Source organism: Balaenoptera borealis (genome assembly GCF_965194805.1).
Source record: "Balaenoptera borealis genome assembly, chromosome: 12".
Taxonomy (NCBI): domain Eukaryota; kingdom Metazoa; phylum Chordata; class Mammalia; order Artiodactyla; family Balaenopteridae; genus Balaenoptera; species Balaenoptera borealis.
The window spans coordinates 95,692,144-95,715,703 of record NC_138869.1 but is presented as its reverse complement, the minus strand read 5'-3'; the positions used below and the strand labels follow the sequence as shown (position 1 = coordinate 95,715,703).

At 39.8% G+C, this 23,560-nt stretch overlaps 1 protein-coding gene across 1 annotated transcript in view; it reads right to left on the bottom strand.

Annotated features, from left to right (window-relative positions):
- Positions 1 to 23,560, bottom strand: part of KIF13A (kinesin family member 13A) — a 215,116-nt gene that overhangs the window by 34,793 nt on the left and 156,763 nt on the right. Inside the window, 10 exon segments of the mRNA XM_082346312.1 lie at positions 458 to 598; positions 1,863 to 2,025; positions 3,742 to 3,955; positions 8,893 to 9,059; positions 9,158 to 9,244; positions 16,286 to 16,416; positions 18,240 to 18,374; positions 19,989 to 20,099; positions 22,234 to 22,446; positions 22,822 to 22,933. Coding sequence (XP_082202438.1) covers positions 458 to 598; positions 1,863 to 2,025; positions 3,742 to 3,955; positions 8,893 to 9,059; positions 9,158 to 9,244; positions 16,286 to 16,416; positions 18,240 to 18,374; positions 19,989 to 20,099; positions 22,234 to 22,446; positions 22,822 to 22,933 — 1,474 coding nt within the window.

Genomic DNA, 23,560 nt, shown 5'->3' with positions numbered 1-23,560 from the left:
ATCTTTTTTTCCATTACTAATGTCGAAAAAATGGATCATGCTTTCTAAAATTATTCTTAGCATCTACCTAGCCATGAACACAGCTAGGGGAGCATGAACATATGCTAATGAATACAAAATCCACGCTGGCTCCATTTAAGCTGATTTTTAACAGCACTGACGAAACAGCACAAATTCACTTTGTCCTACTTCACTTCACTTGAAATGTAGTAGCAACCCAATAAGAACATGCTATGTGTTCTCTTCATTTAGTTCCTATCTGTGTGGGGATCACATGTTTTATGACCGATCCAACTGATTCCTTCAAGACCACTTTCACTTTACATTTCTAATATAAATGTCCCAAGTAGCACTACAGATATTCACTGAGGCACATAAGTGTGTTCTGACGATTAAATCACTTATATTCTTGTCCTTTTAGCACAACCAAAGCTCCTTTACATTTTGTCCCTCTTACCTCAGGAACCTTCTCCTTCCATTCTTGATAAAGGTCTCGCATATCAATTAATTTATTCTCCAGCTTCTCGATGGTCCACACTTGGGTGCTCTTTCCTTTCCTCCTCACCTGAATAGCTGGCTCGCTCACTATCGCTCCTCTCTGCAGAATGAAGCAAAACGAAAACAAAAACCAAATATAACACATCTTGTTGTAACTCTTTTGGATTGTTGAAGCAATATGTATTATCATAAAGTAGAAAGTTTGAAAAAAAAAAACACATAATGTATACAAAAGAAGATGAAACCCTATCACCTAGGAAATATTCTGGTTTATTTTCAATCTTCTTTGTATACCCATGCACACACATTTTATTTTTATCACAATCAGAACCAAACAAATATATAAATTTCCCATCCCAATTCTCTCTCCACAGTTCACCTTCTTGTGTGGTTAAATATTCTTCATAAACATGATTTTTCATAGCAACACAGCCATCCATTATAGGGATGTATCACTCATTTGACTAATTATTCTCTTGGTCAACATCATGGCTGCTTCAAATTTTTGCTATTACAAAGGTCACTATGATAAGCGTCCTGGTACAAAAGCACATAAATGTTTATGAACACGTCTATAAGTACAGATTTAGAGTAAATTTCTCAAAGGAGAACTACTTGGTCAAAAGACTAAAATGCAAGAAGACTGACGAGATACTCTCTGACTCGTTTCTATCTCGCTTGCTGGAGGGAAAAATGAATGGATGAAAAATTATTTCTTCCAAAGTTTCTCCTTAAATGAAAATTTCTTCAAGTTGAAATGACAGGAAACTTCCCAATGGCTGCAAAGAATCCTGCTGTGTATGAAAAACAGGTATCATATGAGTCTTCCTTTCTTGAAGAATTCACTCTCAGAATGGTACTATCACAAAATATACACACATTCCCCCATTTCAGGAGGCACTTATATGAAAGAGAAAAGCAGGAGGAATTACTTATATATATTTCTAGTTTCAATGTTTTATTTATTCATTTATTTATTCATTCATTCATTCATTTATTTATTTTTTGGCCGTACCAGCGGCTTGTAGGATCTTAGTTCCCCAAACAAAGATTGGACCCGGGACTACAGCAGTGAAAGCACCGAGTCGTAACCATTGGACTGCCAGGGAATTCCCCAGTTTCACTGTTTTAAAGAAAGCATTTAAATTAGCAAGGCTTTTAGCCCCCAAAATTCTCATATTCCAATCCTAAAATATCCAAAGGCATATATACCCAAGGTCTACAAAGGACGTCTTAAAAAGAACAAACCCTCCGGCTCACGTCAGGGTCTCCTCTCGGATGTCCTGTGGATGCCACGTTTATGTTCCACTTACAGTATCTACTGTTGTACCTCTTGCTCTCATCTTCTTCGAGAACATTCTTACCTTTCTATTGGCACTGAGGTTTGCAGCAGGGATCTGCAGAGTCACCTGGTAGTCGGTAAGTCTGCTCATCTCCTCGGCTAAGAAGTTAGCCTCCCTCACCAAGGTGTTAGCTTTGACCAGCTGCTCCCGCAGCTTTGCCAGGCTTTGGCGGAAGAGTTCATCCCTGTGGCAGAGCAGAAAAGGACATGAGAGTGTCCAAAAGAAAACTGCAGTCCTGTTTCCAAGTGAGTCATGTTGTTAGAAAGTAGCAGAAAACTCCTCTCAAAACAATTATTTTTCAAGCTATTTTTGCCAATTCACCTCTTATCCCCCTCTCCTCCCACCAGGGTTCCGTGAGTCCTCCACTGGTAACCACAGCTGAGGAGCAAACATGTGGGGTGACTTAACTTCAAACCATGTTTTAAATTACATAACATTCGAAAACAACTAGATTTTGATATGGTAATGCACACGTACACACAAAACCCAATAATGCAATCCTTTAGGAAAGAGAAATGATTACGACTTCTTTGTGTTTTGGGGTGGGGGAGATCTGGAGCCAGTAAGGAGAAAGTGTTTTACGTGATTTCTTCAGTTGGTAAAAGGTGAGAAGTAGGGACTTCTGTGGCAGCAGAAATTCGTTTCTCAACTCTACACAATAGCACTTCCTGATAAAAGCTTCTCTAACAGCCTAACCGGGTCTGAACTCTATTATATGTTTTCCCAGCCCCACATCTTTTGCCTCAGTAGCCTTCGTCACAGTTACAATTTTTCATTTATTTGTGTAATTATTTGACCAGTAATGTCCATCTCCTTTATGAAGCTGTAAGCACCCCCAGGGCAGGGACCATGTTTTTTTGCTTGTCACTACACCTAATTCCTGACCAAGTGCATGGCCCATCACAGGATATGCAAAAATTACCCACTGAATGAAAGAAAGAGTACAGCTGACCCTTGAATAACATGGGTTTGAACTGCGTAGGCCCACGGAGATACAGATTTTTCTCACTATGCTCCATGGTTGGTTGAATCTGTGAATGTGGAATGCAGATATCAAGGACCTACTGTAAAGTTATACTCGGATTTTCGACTGCAATGGAGTGTCAGCATGTGATAAACGCTCAAGAAACGTCAGGCGCTGTTATTTTTATTACAACACAGGATAATGGACTATCAACAGACCTGGGCTCAAACCCTGGCCTTTTCATTTACTTAATGGGTGACTGAGGGAAGATATTTAAAATGATTGTCCAATCTACAAGACAGAAAGAACAGTTCCCATGGCTTGGTGCTGTTGGGAGCATTAAATAAAATAAGCACCATTCCTAGACTGCGGTAAGACCACAACAGAACTCAGCAATAATTTATTGTCCTTATTTTGTTGTTTTTGTTACCGTTTCCTCCACCACTACCTCAGTTCTGATATAAATAAAGTCATAAGGTAAAAAAAATTCACATTTAGTAGATTTCTTAACATTAAAATTGTATTTAAATGGGTTCCAAAGTAAGAGAAATAAAAAACAAGGAATGGCTTTATGCTGAAGAACTATTCAACTGTCCTCTACTTTAAGACCAAACAGTGGTATTCTAACTTGGTACCATTGTTACTAAAGGGTTAAGGGGGCAGGTGTAACCTTTAACAACTAACATCGCAGTAAACATACTTAGGATGAATAATCTCTCTGAAAGGAAAGGCAAGTGCCAACAATCCAGACACGGGAGTAAGGTTTCCCTCTTTGCTGGGTTTGTCCCGAGTAAGGTCTCCCTCTAGGGAAACCTTAGATCTAGATTTCCTAGATCTCCCGCTAGGTTTGTCCCGCTTTGACACGCCTCACGACCCCCTCCCCCAAGACCCCGAGGCCTGGACTCTGGGCCCCTCCGCCCCCGCTCCCCTTCTTACCTCTCCTCTGCCCACTGGGTCACTTTCTGCTGAGCCGTCTGGCTGCTGTAGGCCAGGCGGTCCGGGCCACTGCTCTGGGGCCGCCTCTCGGGGGACAGCTGCTGGCGGAGCTGCTCCAGCTCCCGCTCGTACATGAGCCGCTGCTCCTCAAGGGCGCTCCTCTTCTCTTCCAGGTACTGTTTCTCCAGGACCTGGACCACGTTTTGAACTGGGTCTGGTGAGCCAAGAGACAAGGCAAGGTGCCTTCAGCGGTGGCTACGACAGGGAGCCCGTGGGCGTCTCTTTCAGCGAAAACCATCCCCTTGCCCAGAATCGAGCCGTTCAACGTGCTGTCTGTGGGCGGCCTGAGAGGTCCGGTCAGATGAAATCCTCTCCATTTTCTTTTCCTTAACATTTTAGATAAATGCCCTGGGGGTCAACATTCCCCACATCTACTATGCGACTTTCTTCAATTTGATGAGCTCACACTAATGTTTAGATAGATCACTCAATTGCAAAAAGCAGATGATAGAGGAAAGAGGGATGGGATTCTATCCACCGAGAAGAAAAACTCAATGAAAGCTAAGACAACTTCAAAGACAGAGCCACATGAGATTTGATTTTTCTGATAGTCACTTTTTAATGCTCCTCTAGCATTGGTTTCAGCACACAGCGAAGGGTTTGTATTTCTGATTTTAGCCACAAATTTATTACTCCTGAATTTCTCTAATGTGAGAGGAAACTTACAGATCACAGCATATGTTTGAAAACACTGACTGAGTATACGGTCTGGCAATTTCTCGGGTGTTAATAGCCAAGAAAGCAATTCACTTGCAACTATTTCTGATTTTTTGCGTTTGCAGATTGAGAGATCACCAACACACACGTGGGTGAACAGGTATTAGAAATACTAATGGGTCCTGTTGAAAGGGGCCACGACTATGTCGAGTGGTGGCTGTGGTGTAGGTACGACTCGGTCCTAAAGAGCTAATTGGCTATGGCAGGACATTAGCTTGGTAACAACCAATGGCCTGGATGTAATGGAGAAAGATTAAGGAAGGCACTGACCACATGCACAAAAGAGAAAGTCATGCTGTCTCTAGGGAAACACTACGTTAAGACAATCTGGATGGTAAGCAAAGAAATCACCATAATGGTAAATATTTCCCTGAAGTACATGGGACCTAGGAGATGTGTTCGTATTCTCAGACTAGCCTGAGATTCACACACTTGCTTATTATTCAGTGCTGTTCGTGTCGTATTTCTATATGTTGACTCTCATTTTAATTTCCAGGATAAGAGAAGGAAATTAAGAGGAATTTTTATATCACCTCATGATAGCTATTGACTGACTTTACCAGAAGACCCTATCAATGTGTGAAATCAGCAGGTAAATTTTACTAGTTTTCTGTATGAGAAGAGGAAAAGAAAATAGCATGTTAGCTTTAAAAACAGGGTTAAATAATACAAAACAGAGTAGAAAGTACTTTTAAAAATCACTAGATACGCAGAGTATAGGTGAGTTGTTTTAAGAAAAATGACAACCACAGCAGCAATAATAATTCTACTGGCTGCTGGCTATATCTCAGGTAGAGGCACTATACGCTTTGCATGCATCATCTCATGAAAGCCTTGCAACAAACTTAAGGGTGGATGGCATTCCCATTTCAAAGATGAGACAAACTGGGACTCAGAAAGGTTAAGTAGCTGACCTAAGATTGCACAGCTAATAAGCAACAGAACTGGGTTTTGAACTCAGATCAGAGCTAATTGTCTGGGGTAGGAAATAAACTTAGTAATAAATTATACTCTTACCTCCGATGTTTTCCTCAGAATTAGTACTCTGTTAAAGAGTAGATTTAAAAAAAAAATACTGTTCTTTGCTGATATAAAATTCTCAAATTCATTATTTTTTCAAAGCTGAATACTTTTCTTCATAGAGTCCTGACACAGAGTCCCTGAAATATGTTAACTTGAAAAGCCAATGGAAAATGGACTCCTAAAAAAAAACCCTTTTACACAAAGGCAGACCATGGGTGGGTAAGACCTTTTCCACAGAGTGAAAACTGACATACTCCAAAGGATTAGAACTTCTAATGTAACCCTAGAACTTCTCGGGGGGGGCGGGTCGGGGAAGAATAATATGGTGATCTTTTTTGAGGGAGTTTAAAGAAATCTTATACGTAAGGGCTAGAGAAGAAAAGTTCTCTCAGAATTAAAAAATATACATATTTCTCAAACAGTATACATATATTTTTTCTCTATTTAGGCTCTAGGTTTAAAAAAGAAAGGACAAGGTCCTCACCAACCATTTTTAGGGCCCTAACTGAGTGTGTACGAATCTTTTCCAGAGAGAGAAAAACTGGGAAACACACCAATTTTTTAATAAAATCATATCCTAGGGTTTTTGCTAAAAGACACCGAATAAGATGTTTAATTCTTATTTCTACTTGTTGGTCAGCGGTAAGTAGAAACACACATGATCCCAGATGGCTGACGTAGGGGGTTCCACGCCAATGCAGAGGTAATGTGACTGAGGCCTTTTTAAACTGCTTTAGCAGCTGCCACGACATAGCAACCCTACTACTCACCAGGCTTTCTCAGTGGCCACAAATCAACATGCAGATATGCAAGAGAGAGCAACTCAAAGCATCCCTCCCCAGGCCTGCCACAGACCAGCCTGGGAAGCCTTGCCTGGAGACTCTGGGTCTGGCCATGCTACACACAAACCTGGTAGAGGTACAGGGACTGAGGTTTCTTTTTCTCCTCTGATCCCAACACAAGTCTCGAAACACTTTTCTCTTAGACATATTTGATAACATTTTCTTTTCGAATTAATTAACCTAATTTAAGCCTTTATCACTATACAATATATTCTTTAAAAGGTCATCCTAATCAGCAAGTCACTCTGACTCCATGATATGGCGTAGGACAGAAGCCGAAGATGATTTGGCCTGTTCTCAAACAACCAATCCACTTTTCAAGAGAGTGTTAACGGTTTCCTTTTTCTCCCTATCTTCTTTCTTCCTCTTGTATGAACTGTTTTAAAACTCAGTAAGCCTAGAGCCTCAGGCCAAGAAACCAAAGAGGTAGGTGTTTTAGGACGAGAGAAAGGACCCCCTTTCTTTTGGGCATAGTATCCTCTCTTCTTCCTTAGTTTATTCTCTGCCTGGTATGTAACTACACAATGAGCTCAAACTTCCTTATCTGTCCCGAGAATGGAAAACAGAGAGGGTAATGGTGTAGAGGTTGAAGGGAATTTACGTGACCCACAGAATTAGAATTAATTCATATCAAGATGCCCAAGGCACTAAATCAAAGGGAAGCAGATCCTTTGGGGGAAAAAGAGAACCTTTTAATCCCAGATGGAATAAGCTCTATGACTCTTCACCAGCCCCTTAGTTGCTGTTTACTTTAGAGCTGCCATTGACTCTGTGAAAACAGTTAAATGTCTGACTCCTATTCTGAACCCTCAGGAAGAACATATTATGGTCTACGGATACTAGGTTTGCTTTTATTCTTAATTCAAATGAATTGGGTTTTAGATCATTATTTATTCTAGAGATTTGAAAATCCGTTATTCTAGTCTATTACTGGGATAATGCAGATGACTATTTACCCAGAAGTACTATGTCCTGCACTGCTGTGCTGTCAACAGAAATAAAGTCGTTAGTAAGAGTAGCAATAATACTAGTGACACTTTTGTGCTGTTGGATACACGGGGAAAAGAACAGCCACCAGATTTTAACCACTGGAAGGCAATGGAGTTGGGACATGGGGAGGAAAGGGCCATAATTGAAAAGGGAGCATCCCTCCGTCAAGAATTCAGAGCACCTCAGGCAGAAAAGGCCAGGCAGAAAACTTCAGCTTCTTCCCCATCAGGTTAGTTAGATTTGGCCAAAGCATGTAGCACAAGCACCAATAAGCAGCACTGCTAAAAACCAGTCAAGCTCCCTCATGCTAAAGCCAATCAGTTAACCTTTATCCCAGTGTTTGTGGAGGAGCTTCGTCTGAAACCACATGAGAGGGAAGAGAATCTTCAAATAGGACCACCAAGGGGATGACCACCAGGCAGACAGGCTTACGATCGGGAAGCCACCTAGCAGCAGAGGTGAAGGGCGTGAACTCTGTCCGGCCACCAGCATTTCAGCATCATAACAGAGCACATCTGTGTGCCCCACAGGGGAGCTCCATTTAGCAGTGGGATTGAGTAAAGCATAAGGAAGGGGAAACATTACTTTTAAATGGATAAAATCAACACTGCAGAGCAAGGCCTGATCTGGAAAACAAATGGATACTCATGTTAACACCATGAGCCAGGCCACTGATGATGAACTGCTTTGGCTAAGAAGATTGGAGAAATTAACAAGTGAGTATTTAGTGAGCACTAAATACTGACTGGTTATTGAGGGGGGTCATATATATATAAATATATATATTTATATATATATGATAAGATGGTAGCAATTGGAGAAAATTAGAAATCTGTGATGTGGGATGATACATGACTAAATGGATACCACCCAGATACGCCACAGAGTTAGAGCATAGAGATGTCCAGAATTCTGTAACCTCATCTGAAGAAATAATCTCTCTTCTGATGGGCATTCCTCCACCTGGAGTTTGGAGCTGCACCCTCCTGTCACACCCTGCATCTATTTGGGCTTTCAAAAAACCACTCACAGGAGACTTGTTGCTCAGGCATGTTGTTAAATGACCCATTAATGTGATTCTGATGTCTGAGCATCACTTTGGAATGTCTGTCGAGATTCCTCCTAACTTGGTGAGCAAGTAACAGAGTGGGATGAAGTTTGAGTTCCAACTGTGGTCTTCCCTGTGCTGTGCTCTCAAAAGCCCCAGTAGCTAATGTTAATCCCTAATCTTAATGACGTTCTTTTTCGTTGTTATTCTATACTCTTCAGAGTAATACATTACACTTGTTTTTCCATCTGGCCTTTTCTTCATACTTCATTTTTATAATTAAAAAGAGGGGTCCTTGAAGCTAAAAATCCAGAAATAGAGATAAATAAAAAGGTCAAAATCTTTACTCCTGCAACAGAATCCCCAATTTGATACACCAGAGACCAGACCGACAATTCTCTAGCCATGCTCAAATTCTCCTCAGGTTTATTTAAAGAGTAGAGTGAGAAAGTAAATGCTTAAGGGTCTTACCATTACTATTCAGCGTTTTCATGATAACTTCCATCTGTGCAAATTCATAGTTATAGTCTGGTTCCGAGGAAGCCTCACTGGCTGCATCCAGGTCATGCTCTGCCGGGCCCGTTTCTTTTTCAAAGTCTTTCAACCAGTCTCGCCGTTTCCTCTTAGGTAAATTAATTCTGTGGGGTTTTCCACCGGTAGAGAAAATCAACGTGTTTTACACTCAGGTAAGAGAAGAGGTGTACGGGTGAACATACTAGTGAACACAAGCTGTTACCTGAAGAAGTGGTTATTTCCCCACAGGATTCTGTCCCCGTGCCACAGCTGGGTGGTGCTGCACACGAGGGTGCCGTTTACGCAGGACCTGAAGGAACACCAGGGGGGCTACATCAGCTGGATGGTAAAGAGCATAAAACCTAGACCCAGGAGCCAAACAGATAACTGGGGGAACTTTCTCTTAATAGGCATATTCGACTAATACCTAAAGAAGGAATAACAGAATTGTAAACACTATCAAAATACACGATCTAGGCAAAAATGATCAAGGGATGCTGATATCCCTCAAAGACAGACAACTGGACATGACGCGCTCCTGATGGAGATGGGCAACGATGCCTATGGAACATTCTTGTCCATATTTGAGTTGAACCTGATCAAGCCTTTATATCTAAAACCAATTTAGGAAATAGAGAGGGCAGCGGAAGATGTTAAATGACGCCATGGGATGCAATGAGCAAAATGTTGACTATGGGAAGCAACTAGGTGTCTGCAGCAAATAAAATGCAAGGAAAAAAAAAGTGGGGGAGCAAAGGAGGGGGACCCATGGGCTAAAAGAGTCCCAAGGGACATAACAATCAATGACAATGGTTAAATCTTATTTGGATCCTGATTTCAAGAAACAATTGAAAAAGAACCTTTATAAGACAACTGGGGAAATTTGAACACTGCCTCAATGTATGATTAGTAAGGAATTATTGTTTATTATTTTAGGTGTGATGGTACGGAAGCTGTGTTTAAGGATACTGGTCTTTTAGAGATACAAGTGGAGATATTTACGGATGCAAAGTTACAATATCTGGAATATGTTTAAAATAACCCAGAGGGGAGGGAGGAGGTGATGTGGAGGACATATAAATAAAAATAGTTTAAAACTGTCTATGAGGTGTCATTTTTGAAGCTGGATGATGGCTGTATGGAGGCTCGTTATACCATTCTTTCTATTTTTATGTTTGAAATTTCCCATAATAAAAACTCAGAGAAAACATAAAAAGAATACCAGGTTTAAATCCTAAACAGCTACCAACAAAATGGTAAAATCAATCAAGGGGAGGGGGGTGAGGGGATGGGTGAAAAAGGTTAAGAGGGATTAAGAGGTACAAACTTCCAGTTATAGCGACATATAGTAACTACAGTGGTGATCATTATGTAATATCAATATGCTGTATACCTGAAACTAATACTGTAAGTCAATTACACTTCAATAAAAACAGACAAACAATTAGAGGTGGGGAAGAAAACTCTGATAGTCTTTGTTGTACTGTATATATTATACCATAATGATGTACATTGTGTCTATGGGTTTATATTGGTCTATGTATCCTGGACTTGCCTGAAACAAATCTTGAAGAAGCAACTGCCCAGTGGACATTTGCAGGTGGTCTTTCAACAGTGCAGCTTTCCTCACATCGTAACTTTGCTACAGCTTACTGGCTATCAAGGGGCTGTGAAGTCAGTAGCCTAAATAAGTCACTATAGAAGATATTGTAGGATTTCCTGCTTATTAGAAGATCTCAACAACCGATCCTTTGATACAGTTAAAGCATTGTCACTGTGAGTTTTTTTAGGGGGAAAGGAAAAGTCCTCCAGAAATTTTAGCGTGGACAATTTTAGTCTTCTCATAAATGTTTCCTTTACCTAAAAAAGGGATTTTGCTGGCATTTAAAAACAATACTCCCTAACATCATACAGAAAAATGAAGTCAAAATGGATTAAAGACCTAAATGTCAGGCCAGACACTATAAAACTCTTAGAGGAAAACACAGGCAGAACACTCTATGACATAAATCACAGCAAGATCCTTTTTGACCCACCTCTTAGAGAAATGGAAATAAAAACAAACAAATGGGACCTAATGAAACTTAAAAGCTTTTGCACAGCAAAGGAAAACATAAACAAGACAAAAAGACAGCCCTCAGAATTGGAGAAAATATTTGCAAATGAAGCAACTGACAAAGAATTAATCTCCAAAATTTACAAGCAGCTCATGCAGCTCAATATCAAAAAAACGAACAACCCAATCCAAAACACAGGCAGAAGACCTAAATAGACATTTCTCCAAAGAAGATATACAGATTGACAACAAACACATGAAAGGATGCTCAACATCACTAATCATTAGAGAAATGCAAATCAAAACTACAATGAGGTAGCACCTCACACCAGTCAGAATGTCCATCATCAAAAAATCTACAAACAATAAATGCTGGAGAGGGTGTGGAGAAAAGGGAACCCTCTTGCACTGTTGGTGGGAAGGTAAATTGATACAGCCACTATGGAGAACAGTATGGAGGTTCCTTAAAAAACTAAAAATAGAACTACCATATGACCCAGCAATCTCATTACTGGGCATATACCCTGAGAAAACCATAATTCAAAAAGAGTCATGTACCACAATGTTCACTGCAGCTCTATTTACAATAGCCAGGACATGGAAGCCACCTAAGCATCCATTGACAGATGAATGGATAAAGAAGATGTGGCACATATATACAATGGAATATTACTCAGCCATAAAAAGAAACGAAATTGAGCTATTTGTAGTGAGGTGGATAGACCTAGAGACTATCATACAGAGTGAAGTTAAGTCCTAAAGAGAAAAACAAATACCATATGCTAACACATATATATGGAATCTAAAAAAAAAAAAAAAGTTTCTGAAGAACCTAGGGGCAGGACAGGAATAAAGATGCAGATGTAGAGAACGGACTTGAGGACACATGGAGGGGGAAGGGTAAACTGGGAAGAAGTGAGAGAGTGGCATGGACATATATACACTACCAAATGTAAAACAGATAGCTAGTGGGAAGCAGCCGCATAGCACAGGGAGATCAGCTCGGTGCTTTGTGACCACCTAGAGGGGTGGGATAGGGAGGGTGGGAGGGAGACGCAAGAGGGAGGAGATATGGGTATATATGTATACGTATAGCTGATTCACTTTTTTGTACAGCAGAAACTAACACACCATTGTAAAGCAAATATACTCCAATAAAGATGTTAAAAAAAATTTAAAAATAAAAACAAAACAATAAAAGCAAAACAAAACATTAGGGGGATAGTTAATCAATTAATTAAAGTTTAATTTGCTATAAGGGCTGTGAAGTGAAGTTTGATGGAGAAAAATAATGAGTATTATTTTGAGTTTTAATTTTTCCATACGTTACTTTTCTCATATACTCTCATTATCTGGCTCCTAATCTTTAGGGGGACTCTTAAGCTCAAAGGTATGGAATAAGGAAAATTCACAGATGAAAATAATCACTCTTTTGTAGGAATATTTCAAGTCTGGTGGCTAAGTTTTTATTGATAAAAAATACCCTGGAGACACCATCTTAAATGTTTTTAATCTGTCGTACACAAACATGGTAAAACTTTGGTGTGTATGTCTTACACTAACATGCTCCCTTTATTCTTCAAAATGACTCTCAACATTGTGACTCAAGTTTCAAAAGTCTGTTTCCCATCTATTTGGAAATATGAACTGATTTATTCATCTGCAAAAATGGAAAATGAGATCAGAATATATATGTATATGTATGTCTATTGTGAAAATTAATAAAAGGAAACCTCAACTAAAATTGGAGTCAAGAGGCCTGAAAAGGGAACTCTCATACCTCAACACTCATCGTCAATTATCCCAAAAAGGAAGATGTCAGTTACCCCAAAAGGAAGAGACCTACCTTGCACCCCCAACAGGAAGTGCCACTAATTTACTACCCCAGCAGGAGGAAGGAAGACTTCCCCTGCGCCCAGCAACAAGCCCAGCCAATTAAAAAACACCACAGCTCAGTTAATGAGAAACTGTTGTCACCTGAACTTTTACTTTCCTCCAATGAACTTTCATTTTTGTTCCTTGCTGATGACTTCCTTTCCTTGTCCCACCTTCCTTACTATAAAAGCCTTCCATGTTGTGTAACCCCTCACGTTGCCTGATGAGAGGTTGCCCAATTCACAAATCATTTAATACAATTACATCTTCAAATTTACTCAAAATTTGTTAACACTATACATATATACATATGTACATACATACATACTTTTGCCAAAAAGATGAGCTTTTAAAAGAAGTTTTATAGAATACTTATCTCTTCTACCTAAAAAACAGACATTCAACAGTCAGTTTTTAAGAAATATATTTCCCCATTGTTTATTAAGGCATCTAAAAAGCTCTCCGGAAATTCTAGGCATAGCAGTATGATCAAGAGTAGAAATGTGTCACTCAATGTTATTATTTTAAACTCTGAATTATAATTTTAAAAATTCAGTTCCTCATTCTCACTGGCCATATGTTAATTCTCAAGAGCACCATCTCAATAGTGGCTACCAAAATGGTCTTAGCAGATTTAGAATCTTTCTACTATCTCACAAAGTTTTATTGAGCAGTGTTATTCTAAAATAAAACTAAAAGTAGTTCCAGAGCAAATCAGAGAGAAATATAATAAGCTTCATCTCTCTTACTTATTGATTACTTTTGTGATCATCTGTATCTTTAGAGGACTCCTATCTAGGTGCTTACACACACACACACACACACACACACACACACACACACACACATACCCCTGAACATACATATGAACATATCACTTTGCCGTTTATAGTACACTCTTATTAGAATAATATAAAAAAGGAAAAGTTATGGAAACTGCCTGGTTTGGTAACATACCCAAGCCAAGAAATTAGCATTAAAAAGTCAATTCTGCTTGAACACATGCCTGGGGTACTTGGAAGAAGCAAATATAAAATCTCTTTGCAGGAATTTATGTAGCCTCACCCAAGCCACAAGACTCCTACAGATCAACCACTGAAGAGGAGCACATCTAAAAAATCATGAACTGCTTTAGGAAGCAAAGTTATCAGCAGATACAACAAATAGTTGGATTGAAGCCCCAGCAACTTCAGAGAACAGAATTTCCAAATAAAGGCAATAAAATAAGTAAAACTAAAATTATTAAAGCATACAATTGAGTAAAAACAAGCCTCTACCAATAGAGACCAGGCATATCTAAAACAGGACTTCCTAAACTTCTACAAATGAAAAACAGAGACACTGAAATTAAAACTCAGTAGAATGTGGTTAAGCAGCAGGTGAAACATGACAAGACAGAACCGGTGGACTTGAGGACAGATCTGAGGAAATACTGACTATCCCTTCATGCCATGTCCCTCTCTTGCTGTGTCTCCAATCCCATTTCCATCTTCACAACCAAGATTCAGCCTGCTTCCTCACCTCCCATTCTTCTTTGCATTTTTTCCTTCCATACCCACAACTGCATGGTACTTAAACATTCCATGGTTGTTAATGTCTTCCTAACTGCTATGTCCAATAGAAGCTCTTTAGCTTCTACTCTGACCTCTTCCTTAAATGTTCTCTTCCCTTGGATTCCATCACTGTATCCTGCTGTTGCCTCTGTGCCTCTCTGACTCCCTTGTCTCACCCTACTTCACGGATTATCTTCGGACCATCCCATAAACATTGGTTTAACCCTTCCACTATTCACTCTAGATCCACTTTCAAGACAGGCAACACTGATTATGCCCAGTCTGTATCTTTAGGGTAGTTCTACTGCCCTAAATCCAATGTGCAACTGGAAATCTTCACATTGATATCCCAAGGACACCTCAAACTCAAAGTATCCCAAAGTGAACTCATTACCACTCGTTGCCTATCATCCTCCAAACCTGTTCTTCCTCTTGCATTTCTTATTTTGATTTGGTAGCTCCACTGTTTATCTCGTCTCCTAAGACAGAAATCTAATATTGCTCACTTCTTTTCTTTTACTAAGTGAGTTCTCATCCTGTCCCCAAGCACATCGCTAAACCTTGCTGACTCTCAATTAACTTTGAAATACATTTTGTTCTTCACTTCTTTTGCTACTGCTGTGTTCCCACAACAATATCGTAATAATATCCTAACAGCTCTCCCTACCTCCAGTCCTGCAAACCCCACACACTTTTATAGTGATCAGAGTTGCAGGTTATAAAGATCACTTTAGAAGGAGCACTCATTTTCCTGTATAATAACAATTGTTTCTATATATTCTCCTCCACCAGGCTTTGAGTTACTATACTTGGGCATTCCCAGCACAGAGCCTAGAGCAAGTATACTGAATGAATGAACCACTGCCCTGAGGTGGGGAAGGACGAAAAGTAGGATAAAAAGACATGGAAGTAAAATCAGGTAGGCGGAAATCTACCGAATAAAATCATTTTCAGATGTAGTGTTAAAAGAGAATATGATCAAATTATCATGTTGTGTGTGTGTGTATACACACACATATTTTGTCAATTAAAAAAAAAAAGTATGAAAAAAAAAAAATCCAGAGCTGCTAATAGGGGGATACAGCATATAGCTAAATTCTATTTGAACTTGGAATAAGTAAAAATTAAGGAATGGTATCATTTTACCATTAAATATCTTAACAGTATATCACTATAACAGAAGGCCTACAAATTTCATGAATCATGCATGCTATTATTGTTAGTCTCAGTTTTTCATCACTTAGAAATGTACATGGGTGATATTAACAGAATAATTTGAAATGAATGTAGTTTTCTTCATAAAAATGTGTGTTCTGAATTATGTGAGTTAAGGAATACTGTTTTAGGACTTCATTTTACACATGATTATAAAATAATTCAAGACATCATTTAGAAGTTGAAAAGTAAATATATTATCCTGTCAATTCTCAGATTTTTACATATTATAGCCTAGTTTAGGAATTTTTCATATAATGGAGTTATCTGATTAACTGCTTTTCATACAATGCGTTACACTGGGTAATAACAAATAACTTTATTCAATATTTATGTGTGTCAGGCACTGAGCCAAGTGATTTATATGTTTTGTCTACTATAAGCCTCATTTATCATATGAGGGAATTGAAGATAATATAAAAGAAGTATCTTATCTAAGATCACCCAGCCAGTCAAGGCAGAATCAGCCACCCTGAAGCAGGTGCTCAAAATCTTGCTTACACAGCTCTCTACAAGCAGAAAGCAAAAGCCAGTGCAGCCTTAACTCTGATATAACTAAGCAAACAGACAGAAAGGGTCAGTCTACTCCTGAAAATAAGGCACTTGAGCTATGTTAAGGAGCTGCTTCTTACCTTTAAGGGACATTTCTTACCTTGCATTTTCTTTTGGAGTGAGGGTGACCTCTCCATCAGAAGCAATATCAATCTCACAGTGCTCAGGCTGAATTCCTATCCCAAAGAGCTGGATGTCCTGAGAGGTATCTGCACCTACCCTGGTATGGTCCTGGCAACAGATCATTAAAGAAAGAAAAACCTACCCTTACAAGTAACTCAGCAAAAGTTTATCACAATCAATTCGAATAACCCAACCGCACATGCATGACAACATTAGATGAATCAGATGGAAGATGTGAGATCTGGCACATTGTAGGTCAAAAGCTTACCTTAATACACTAAAGGTAAAGTATGTTTAAACACTATAAAGAAAAAAAAACAAACCCTGATCAACAGTGATTAGCTATTACTTTAGAACATAAAGAAGTCAGACTTGATAGTAGAATACCTTGAGCTCCGGTTTTAACTTGACGACTTACTATCTATGTGACTGTGGGCAAGGTATTTCACTCTCTGAGCCTCAGTTTCTTTTTCTTTTTTTTTGTACAACCAGAACAACATTATTACTATGATCTAATGAGCAGGATTCTTTCACAAGGATCACCTGAGTTAACGGTGAAAGTGCTTTGAGAACAGCTCTATAAATTCAAGAACCATTGAAAATAGTTTCATGGAAAGTCACATTTTCAAATATGTAACTTTTTTTTTTTAAACTTCTTTTTTAAAAAAATTTATTTATTATTTATTTATTTATGTCTGTGTTGGTCTTCGTTTCTGTGCGAGGGCTTTCTCTAGTTGCGGCAAGTGGGGGCCACTCTTCATCGCGGTGCGCGGGCCTCTCATTATCGCGGCCTCTCTTTGTTGCGGAGCACAAAGAGTGGCCCCCGCTTGCCGCAACTAGAGAAAGCCCTCGCACAGAAACGAAGACCCAACACAGCCATACATACATAAAAAGAATGTAAGCAGACAAGAATAGCATTAAAAAAATAAAAAAAAAAAATGATTAAAAAAATAGTTGAGTTTCTAATACCAAATCACAGAGTACTGAAGCCTGTGGATTATACAATGTACAGATTAGCATGATTTTTAAGTACCTCAAACCTCAGTCATGTGAGGACTGTGACCCCTGGTGACTCTGCCCACCGCTCATCCTCTTTGTTCTATTGCTCTAAAAATCATGCAGCCACTATGATAATAATACTTCCCTATTCAACAGAGAAACGGCAAGACTTGGTCTTTCAAAATTAAGATTTCAGAAACAATTCCTAAATGAATAGATCTTAAGTCCACTAGTGGACTCTCAATAAGTCAGGGGCTATTTGTGTCATATTTATTTCTGGAAAAAGTAGAATAAAAAGGATGATAGAAGACTGAGGTTCCTTTCTTCACTTCTAGCTTATTCTCCACTGCCTTCTGTATATTCACGAGGCAGCTCAGAATCCTTAACGAAGCAGTCTGAGAACTGCTGCAGTGAGCCCTGCAGCCTGGTCAGTGGCATTACCCTGAGGCCGAAGTGCCAAACCCAAAAGGTCACGCCCATCTCCACACTTGAAGGTGATTATAGGACCAAAAGTTATGTCCTGAGCATACAGGCTTAGGAGGGGTGGATATGGAAGAACCCTAGCTGTCTAATCTTCCACAAGAGTCTGCTTTAGGCTTTTGCTGATCTCGAGATCCCTTTAGAATTACCCAGAAGCATAATGGTGACTCTCCAGAGCTTCTCCAAATCCTGTCGCCATAGCCAGGGATCACTCTGAGACCCTCCATTGCTCACTCTGATGGAAATCAGCCCAACTGCACAGCCCCAGTAGAATGCAAAAGAGCTGGTTTTCACTCTCAACGGTAACTTGACTGAACTACCAATCCTCTTACTTTTAATGAGAGCTAAGCTGGATACAAAAAGCAAAATCATGGGGACAGGCACCCAGACTCAAGTGGGAATCGTACGTGAAGAAATCAGGATTGCAACTATCTATTAACATGCTCTCTTACCTTTAAATAATAAACCAGAAGTTCGTTGAGAGCAGGGTCTGCATTCAGGTTGACTAAGTAGCACTTGTCATCCCCCACCTTGATACCAGACGTCTCCAGGGAAATCCCCATACTTTCAAGTTGTCGTTGCCTCTCCTGTGCACAGACACAGACAAAAGCAGGGAAGCTCTATTTGTTGCTCTAGTCATGAGATGTATCCGTGGAAAGCTTAAGTCACTATTTCTGGGGACGAGGCCAGTGAAATTACACATTCTACTCAGCTCAACCGAGTTTACTGAGATCCTAAAATGCATGACATCTTGTGTCAGTGTTTTAGGGGCACCAAGGGTGAACCAGGCATCATCCTGCCCTTAAGGGCTTCCCGTCCAGTAGAGGTGATAAGACCACACAACTAGAAGTAAAAGAGGAGAGAGCCCTGTGCCATTGGAGAGGAACAATGTGCTGCGGGGCTTCAAAGGAGGGAAATCATTATGGGTTAAGAGTCCACGAAAGGCTTCAGGAAGAGAATGTGTTTGAGATGGTTCTTGAAGCACAAGAAGAATTTCAGTAGGAAGAAATGGGGGAGCAGCAAGGGCAGAGTGTTCTAGGGGAAGGGCAGAGGAAAGCACAGTAAAGACTCTGGGCGCACTGGATGATTTCAGGTGGGAAAGTCAATGTGGGAAAGCAGTGGGAGATGGGGCTGGAAGAGCAGGCTGGGTCCCTTTTGCAGAGGGCCTCAAATTCATTCAAGTTATTCAAGAAATATTTATGTGTTAGGTACAGATCTAGGGCTGGGCATATAAAAGCAAACAAAACAAAGCTACTTCTTTCATGAAAACTTATATTCTAATGGAAGGAGAGAGGCCATGACAAAACAGACAAGTAACATACAGAATTTCCAAAGGTGATATGAGCCATGAAGAAAAATAAAGCAATGTAGGAGTTATAGAAAGTTAGGTATATGTTTGTGATATCTACAAGACACATACAAGCAGCAGGCTGGACTAGGTTCCAGTTACTGATTTCGAGCTACCTGATTGGGATGGTCCAATACTTACAAGTGGTCAATGAGATTAAACTGTTCATGAAATGCATAGTTTAGAGGTTCATCTCTCTCTCATACACACACACTCACATGATTAGTCCTTGCTTTTTGTTTTCTCAAGTAAAGTTCATAACAGCATTTGCTAACAAGCTGAAGAATCAAGCACACTGAAAAAACTACTGGTGTGCTGCATGTTGTGAATTCTCTGCCAATCAGGTAGCTGCATGCTTTGCCAGGTGATCTAAAACCACAGAACAGGTTTCTGGTTAAATGTGAAAAGCAGAACATATTAAAGATGTTTCCTGAACCATGCCTGTACAAATTCAGTGCTTTGCAACACTTCTAGCAAATACAGGGACCAAACGGTAGTTAATAAAAAACAATGAAGTCAGTGTCTAAAACGGATCTTTGCAGGCTCTAGTTCAGCAGAAAGAGGTCCTTAAAGGACTTTTTGAGGATGACAAGTGGCTGTACAGAAAAGACAGCAAATGAAAAAGAATCACTGTAGCACAGGGAAATATATTCAATATCCTGTGATAAACCACAATGGAAAAGAATATATATATATATATATAAAAAAGAATGTCTACATGTGTATAACTGAGTCACTTCGCTGTACAGCAGAGATTGGCACAGCATTGTAAATCACCTCTACTTCAATTAAAAAATAAAATTAAAAAAAAAAAAAAGAATCACAATATTTTAGGCCCAAGTTATCAAGCTACCTGTGCAATTTCTTCTGTTTTCCTCAGCTTCTCTTCCCAAGTCACTGTTAGTTCTCTTATCAGCTTTTCAGACTCTTCGAGCTTCTCTTTCAGTTCGGGGGCCTTCATAGCCTTTAAAATGAAAGCAGAGAAATCTGATTTTCTAATTTTTTCCACCATTGTGTACAAGACAATCCCTTATTGTCCTTCTTAAGCGGTTATCAACTGTCTGTTGGAAGCAATTAAGCCACACACTGTCAGGGGGTTTTAGACCTTTATTAATCAAATGAAGTGAAAGAGTAAATGGCTGCTACTCTTTGAGGGAGAAAGAGAAATTCCAGTGCCCTGAATTAAATTGATACAAATCATCCCAGAGTAATTTTATCCATCGTACTTAAATTTCACATTTAAAGATCTAAAAGATGCTAAAGTTCATCTTCAAAATAGAAAAGTATGAGAACAAGTTACTTAAGTAGACTTCTTTTTCAATAAGACAGAGATCAACACACATCACTAATAAACACATTCCAGTTATATTAACCTACCAGGAAAGGTGGCAATTCTTCTCATTTATTTTAAAATTTGAGTCTGGGCCATTTGAACTACTTTTCTTATTGATGGTAATAAACTTAGCATATTTATTACTCAGGTGGAAATAGGACTTCTGGTTTAAAAGGCAGTAATTTCCCTCTGTGTTTGCTCAGTGAGAATAATTAAGGGGTCTAAATATAGCTATATGCAGCTTAAGAAATTTGGGAGGCCTTTACTTGGCCACATATGCTTTTTTGACACCCTATAGTAACATGAGCCTCTGCAGAGTATAACCCTATGACCAAGAAAGATGGCAGAGCTCAGACAGGAAGCTGAAGCGGCAATGATGTGGAGGCCGGCTGAGGATGCTTGAGTCTCACTCTGTTAACAGAGCCTGGGAGTGACATTTAGTGCTGGGTCCAAGGGTGAACCCAGCACAAGAAGCACAAGGGTCCATTTTCACACATGAAAATTCTACGTGAACCTGCTGTGGTTCCTCTGCTCTACCCTTTGGCCAGGCATTGTTCTAGCTACCCGGTCTAGATTATAAGGTCACAGTGGAAATGCAGATTCACAGAAAAGAGGGAGGATGGAGATGATCCATCTACAGACAAATTCCAGAGCTGTTATACTCTCCTCCTAGGACCATGACTCTCATCAAAGTTCATCAGCATTTTGATTTTTCAGGTGTTCTGCTACCCTTCTTGGCATCGATTTAAAAAAAAATTATGCTCGATGCACTCAATGATGATTATGATGATAATAACAAAAAGAGCAACATTTATCGAGCACTTACCATGGGCAAGTCATTGTGTTAAGTGCCTTCCAGTATCAACGTTGTACTAGGGGTTAGCAATAAAAAAATTAATAAAACACGCCTCTTGCTCTTTAGGAGCCCGTGGCCACGAAGAAGAGAAAGACATGTAAGCAAATAGTTATAATGCAACTCCACGATCACCAATAGATGGAATATTCAGATCCCTGGCTTTGACTTCCTTTTCTTTGTGGGGTCAGAAGAGAGTAGTATGGAGGAATGTGAACTTAGAAGCCTTAGGTACACACCATGTGGAAGCATGTGACTGAAGTGAAGGCACTTGACCTTCATCTCAGTCCTGTTATTATTTCAGTGAGACAGTGCCTCTCTGGCAACAGCTATTTGGAAAGGGTTATGGTTATTAAAGTCTGGGTAAAGCCAAGGAAAGATGGTAACAATGCAAAATGATTTTGTTCCCTGTCAGGAGCTGATATTAAAAAATAAAATAAAAGGAGATTTCTGAATTTTTCCTAATGCTAACTCTTCTTGAACACCTTGTCCTCCACGACTTAATGAGGAGATGATACAGAACTAATTTCTCTGAAAATGGCAAGGCTGCAGCGGGAATGTAATCCACAATGTTAATGTTACAATGTTAATCAAAGCAGCATATTTGGGTCTTGGGATTTCACATTGGAAGAGATCTGGGCTCAAGGGCCAACTGACTGACTGAAGCAAACAGGCAATAGCAGCACCTCTCTTTTAATTGTCTGCTTCCTTGACTGTCAGTTCATGGGAGGGAGCCTTGCATTATACGCCTGTTGTCTTCACAGTGCTTAGCACGGAGAAGATGCCCACCAACTCAGAACTGCTGAACCACATAAGGTGACCCGGAAGTGCAAGCGAGCTCGACCTCGCCTCGCCACTCAGACACCACCAGCCAGGGAGCTTGGATCACGGGGAGCACCGGGCTGACCATACCTCAGCCTGCGAGAGTTGCTCTCTCAGTTTCTCCACTTCCTCCCGCAGTTCCCGGATGACTTTTGCGTTGGGATCCTCATTCACAATGGCATGGTTAACGATCCTTTTGGCTCGATCAGCATATCTCAGTGTGGAGAGGGTCTCTTCGTAGTTGTCCGCTGCTGGGCTAATGGTGGCGATCATAGAGGTCTGGCTGTTGCCCCCCAGATTGTCCTGCAAAATATTTCAAATAAATTCTTAGGAAACGAGGCCCATTCCACGCACAACGCACGAGGGAAGCAGCAAACGTGCACGGATGACCTTCTCGGTGAAGAAAACTCAGTGTGGAAATGGGTTTGTAGTTCACAAATAAGTTTATGACAGATGAAAGGTGGTCTCTCTCTCTAGTCACGTCAGTGCACAATGCCTGTCAAACAGCATTATAATGGAAAAAAGGCAACAGGAATGAGTTTTCATCCTGCATGTTTAGGAATCAGGATAACAGTATTGTCAGGAGTTCGTTGTGTAGTAGTTTGCACACACTTCTCAGCTGTCACCACTGAAACAGCCAATTTCTAGTTGGAAAAGAACACGAGAACAATGAATTACCTTAAGAAGCCAAGTGAGGACTGAATCGCGATAAGGCACAAATTTGTTTTTACCCTTGCCAGCTGCCTGGTCAGCCAGCGATGAGATAACCAACCCCAAGGTTGTAAGTGATCTGCCAAGAGAAAAATAAAAAAAATTAGTTTTATGGAGTATTTATTTTGTTTTCGTAAAATAATAATCCTTCTACGTAATACGTATAAAATTATAAGTCCCTAAAGCTGATATCATCAAGTCCACATTCATTTGTCAAGAAGCTGAGAAAAAGGAAAACAAAAAGTAACCCCATTAATTTAAAAGAATGAATTTAGAATCCCTGTAGAATCTATTCCGTTCAATCACAGCACCTGTGAAACATACATTTCAGAACCTGGAAACATACATTTAAAAGATCGCACTAGAGAATTATAATTTACTTCAAATATTATGTTTAAAGTCTCAACCATTTACTCTTTGAGTCTAACTTGGACCACTCTGGCCTCTGATTTTCCCAGAGTAACAATGTAACTTGCAAAGCACCCTTCCACTACAGTTACAAGGTACATCCTGTTCATCTGCTTAAAGCTGGCAAGCTTATTTCAATGTGGAGTTGCTACAGTTTAACAAAAACAAAGAACTACCCAAGCAGAATCTTGGAAGCCTTCCCAGGCCTACTGAATCAGAACCCGTTAAAGGTATCTCCAGGTGATTCACATGCACATTAAATTTTGAGAAGCCCTGGCTGAACAATACCCAAAGTGAT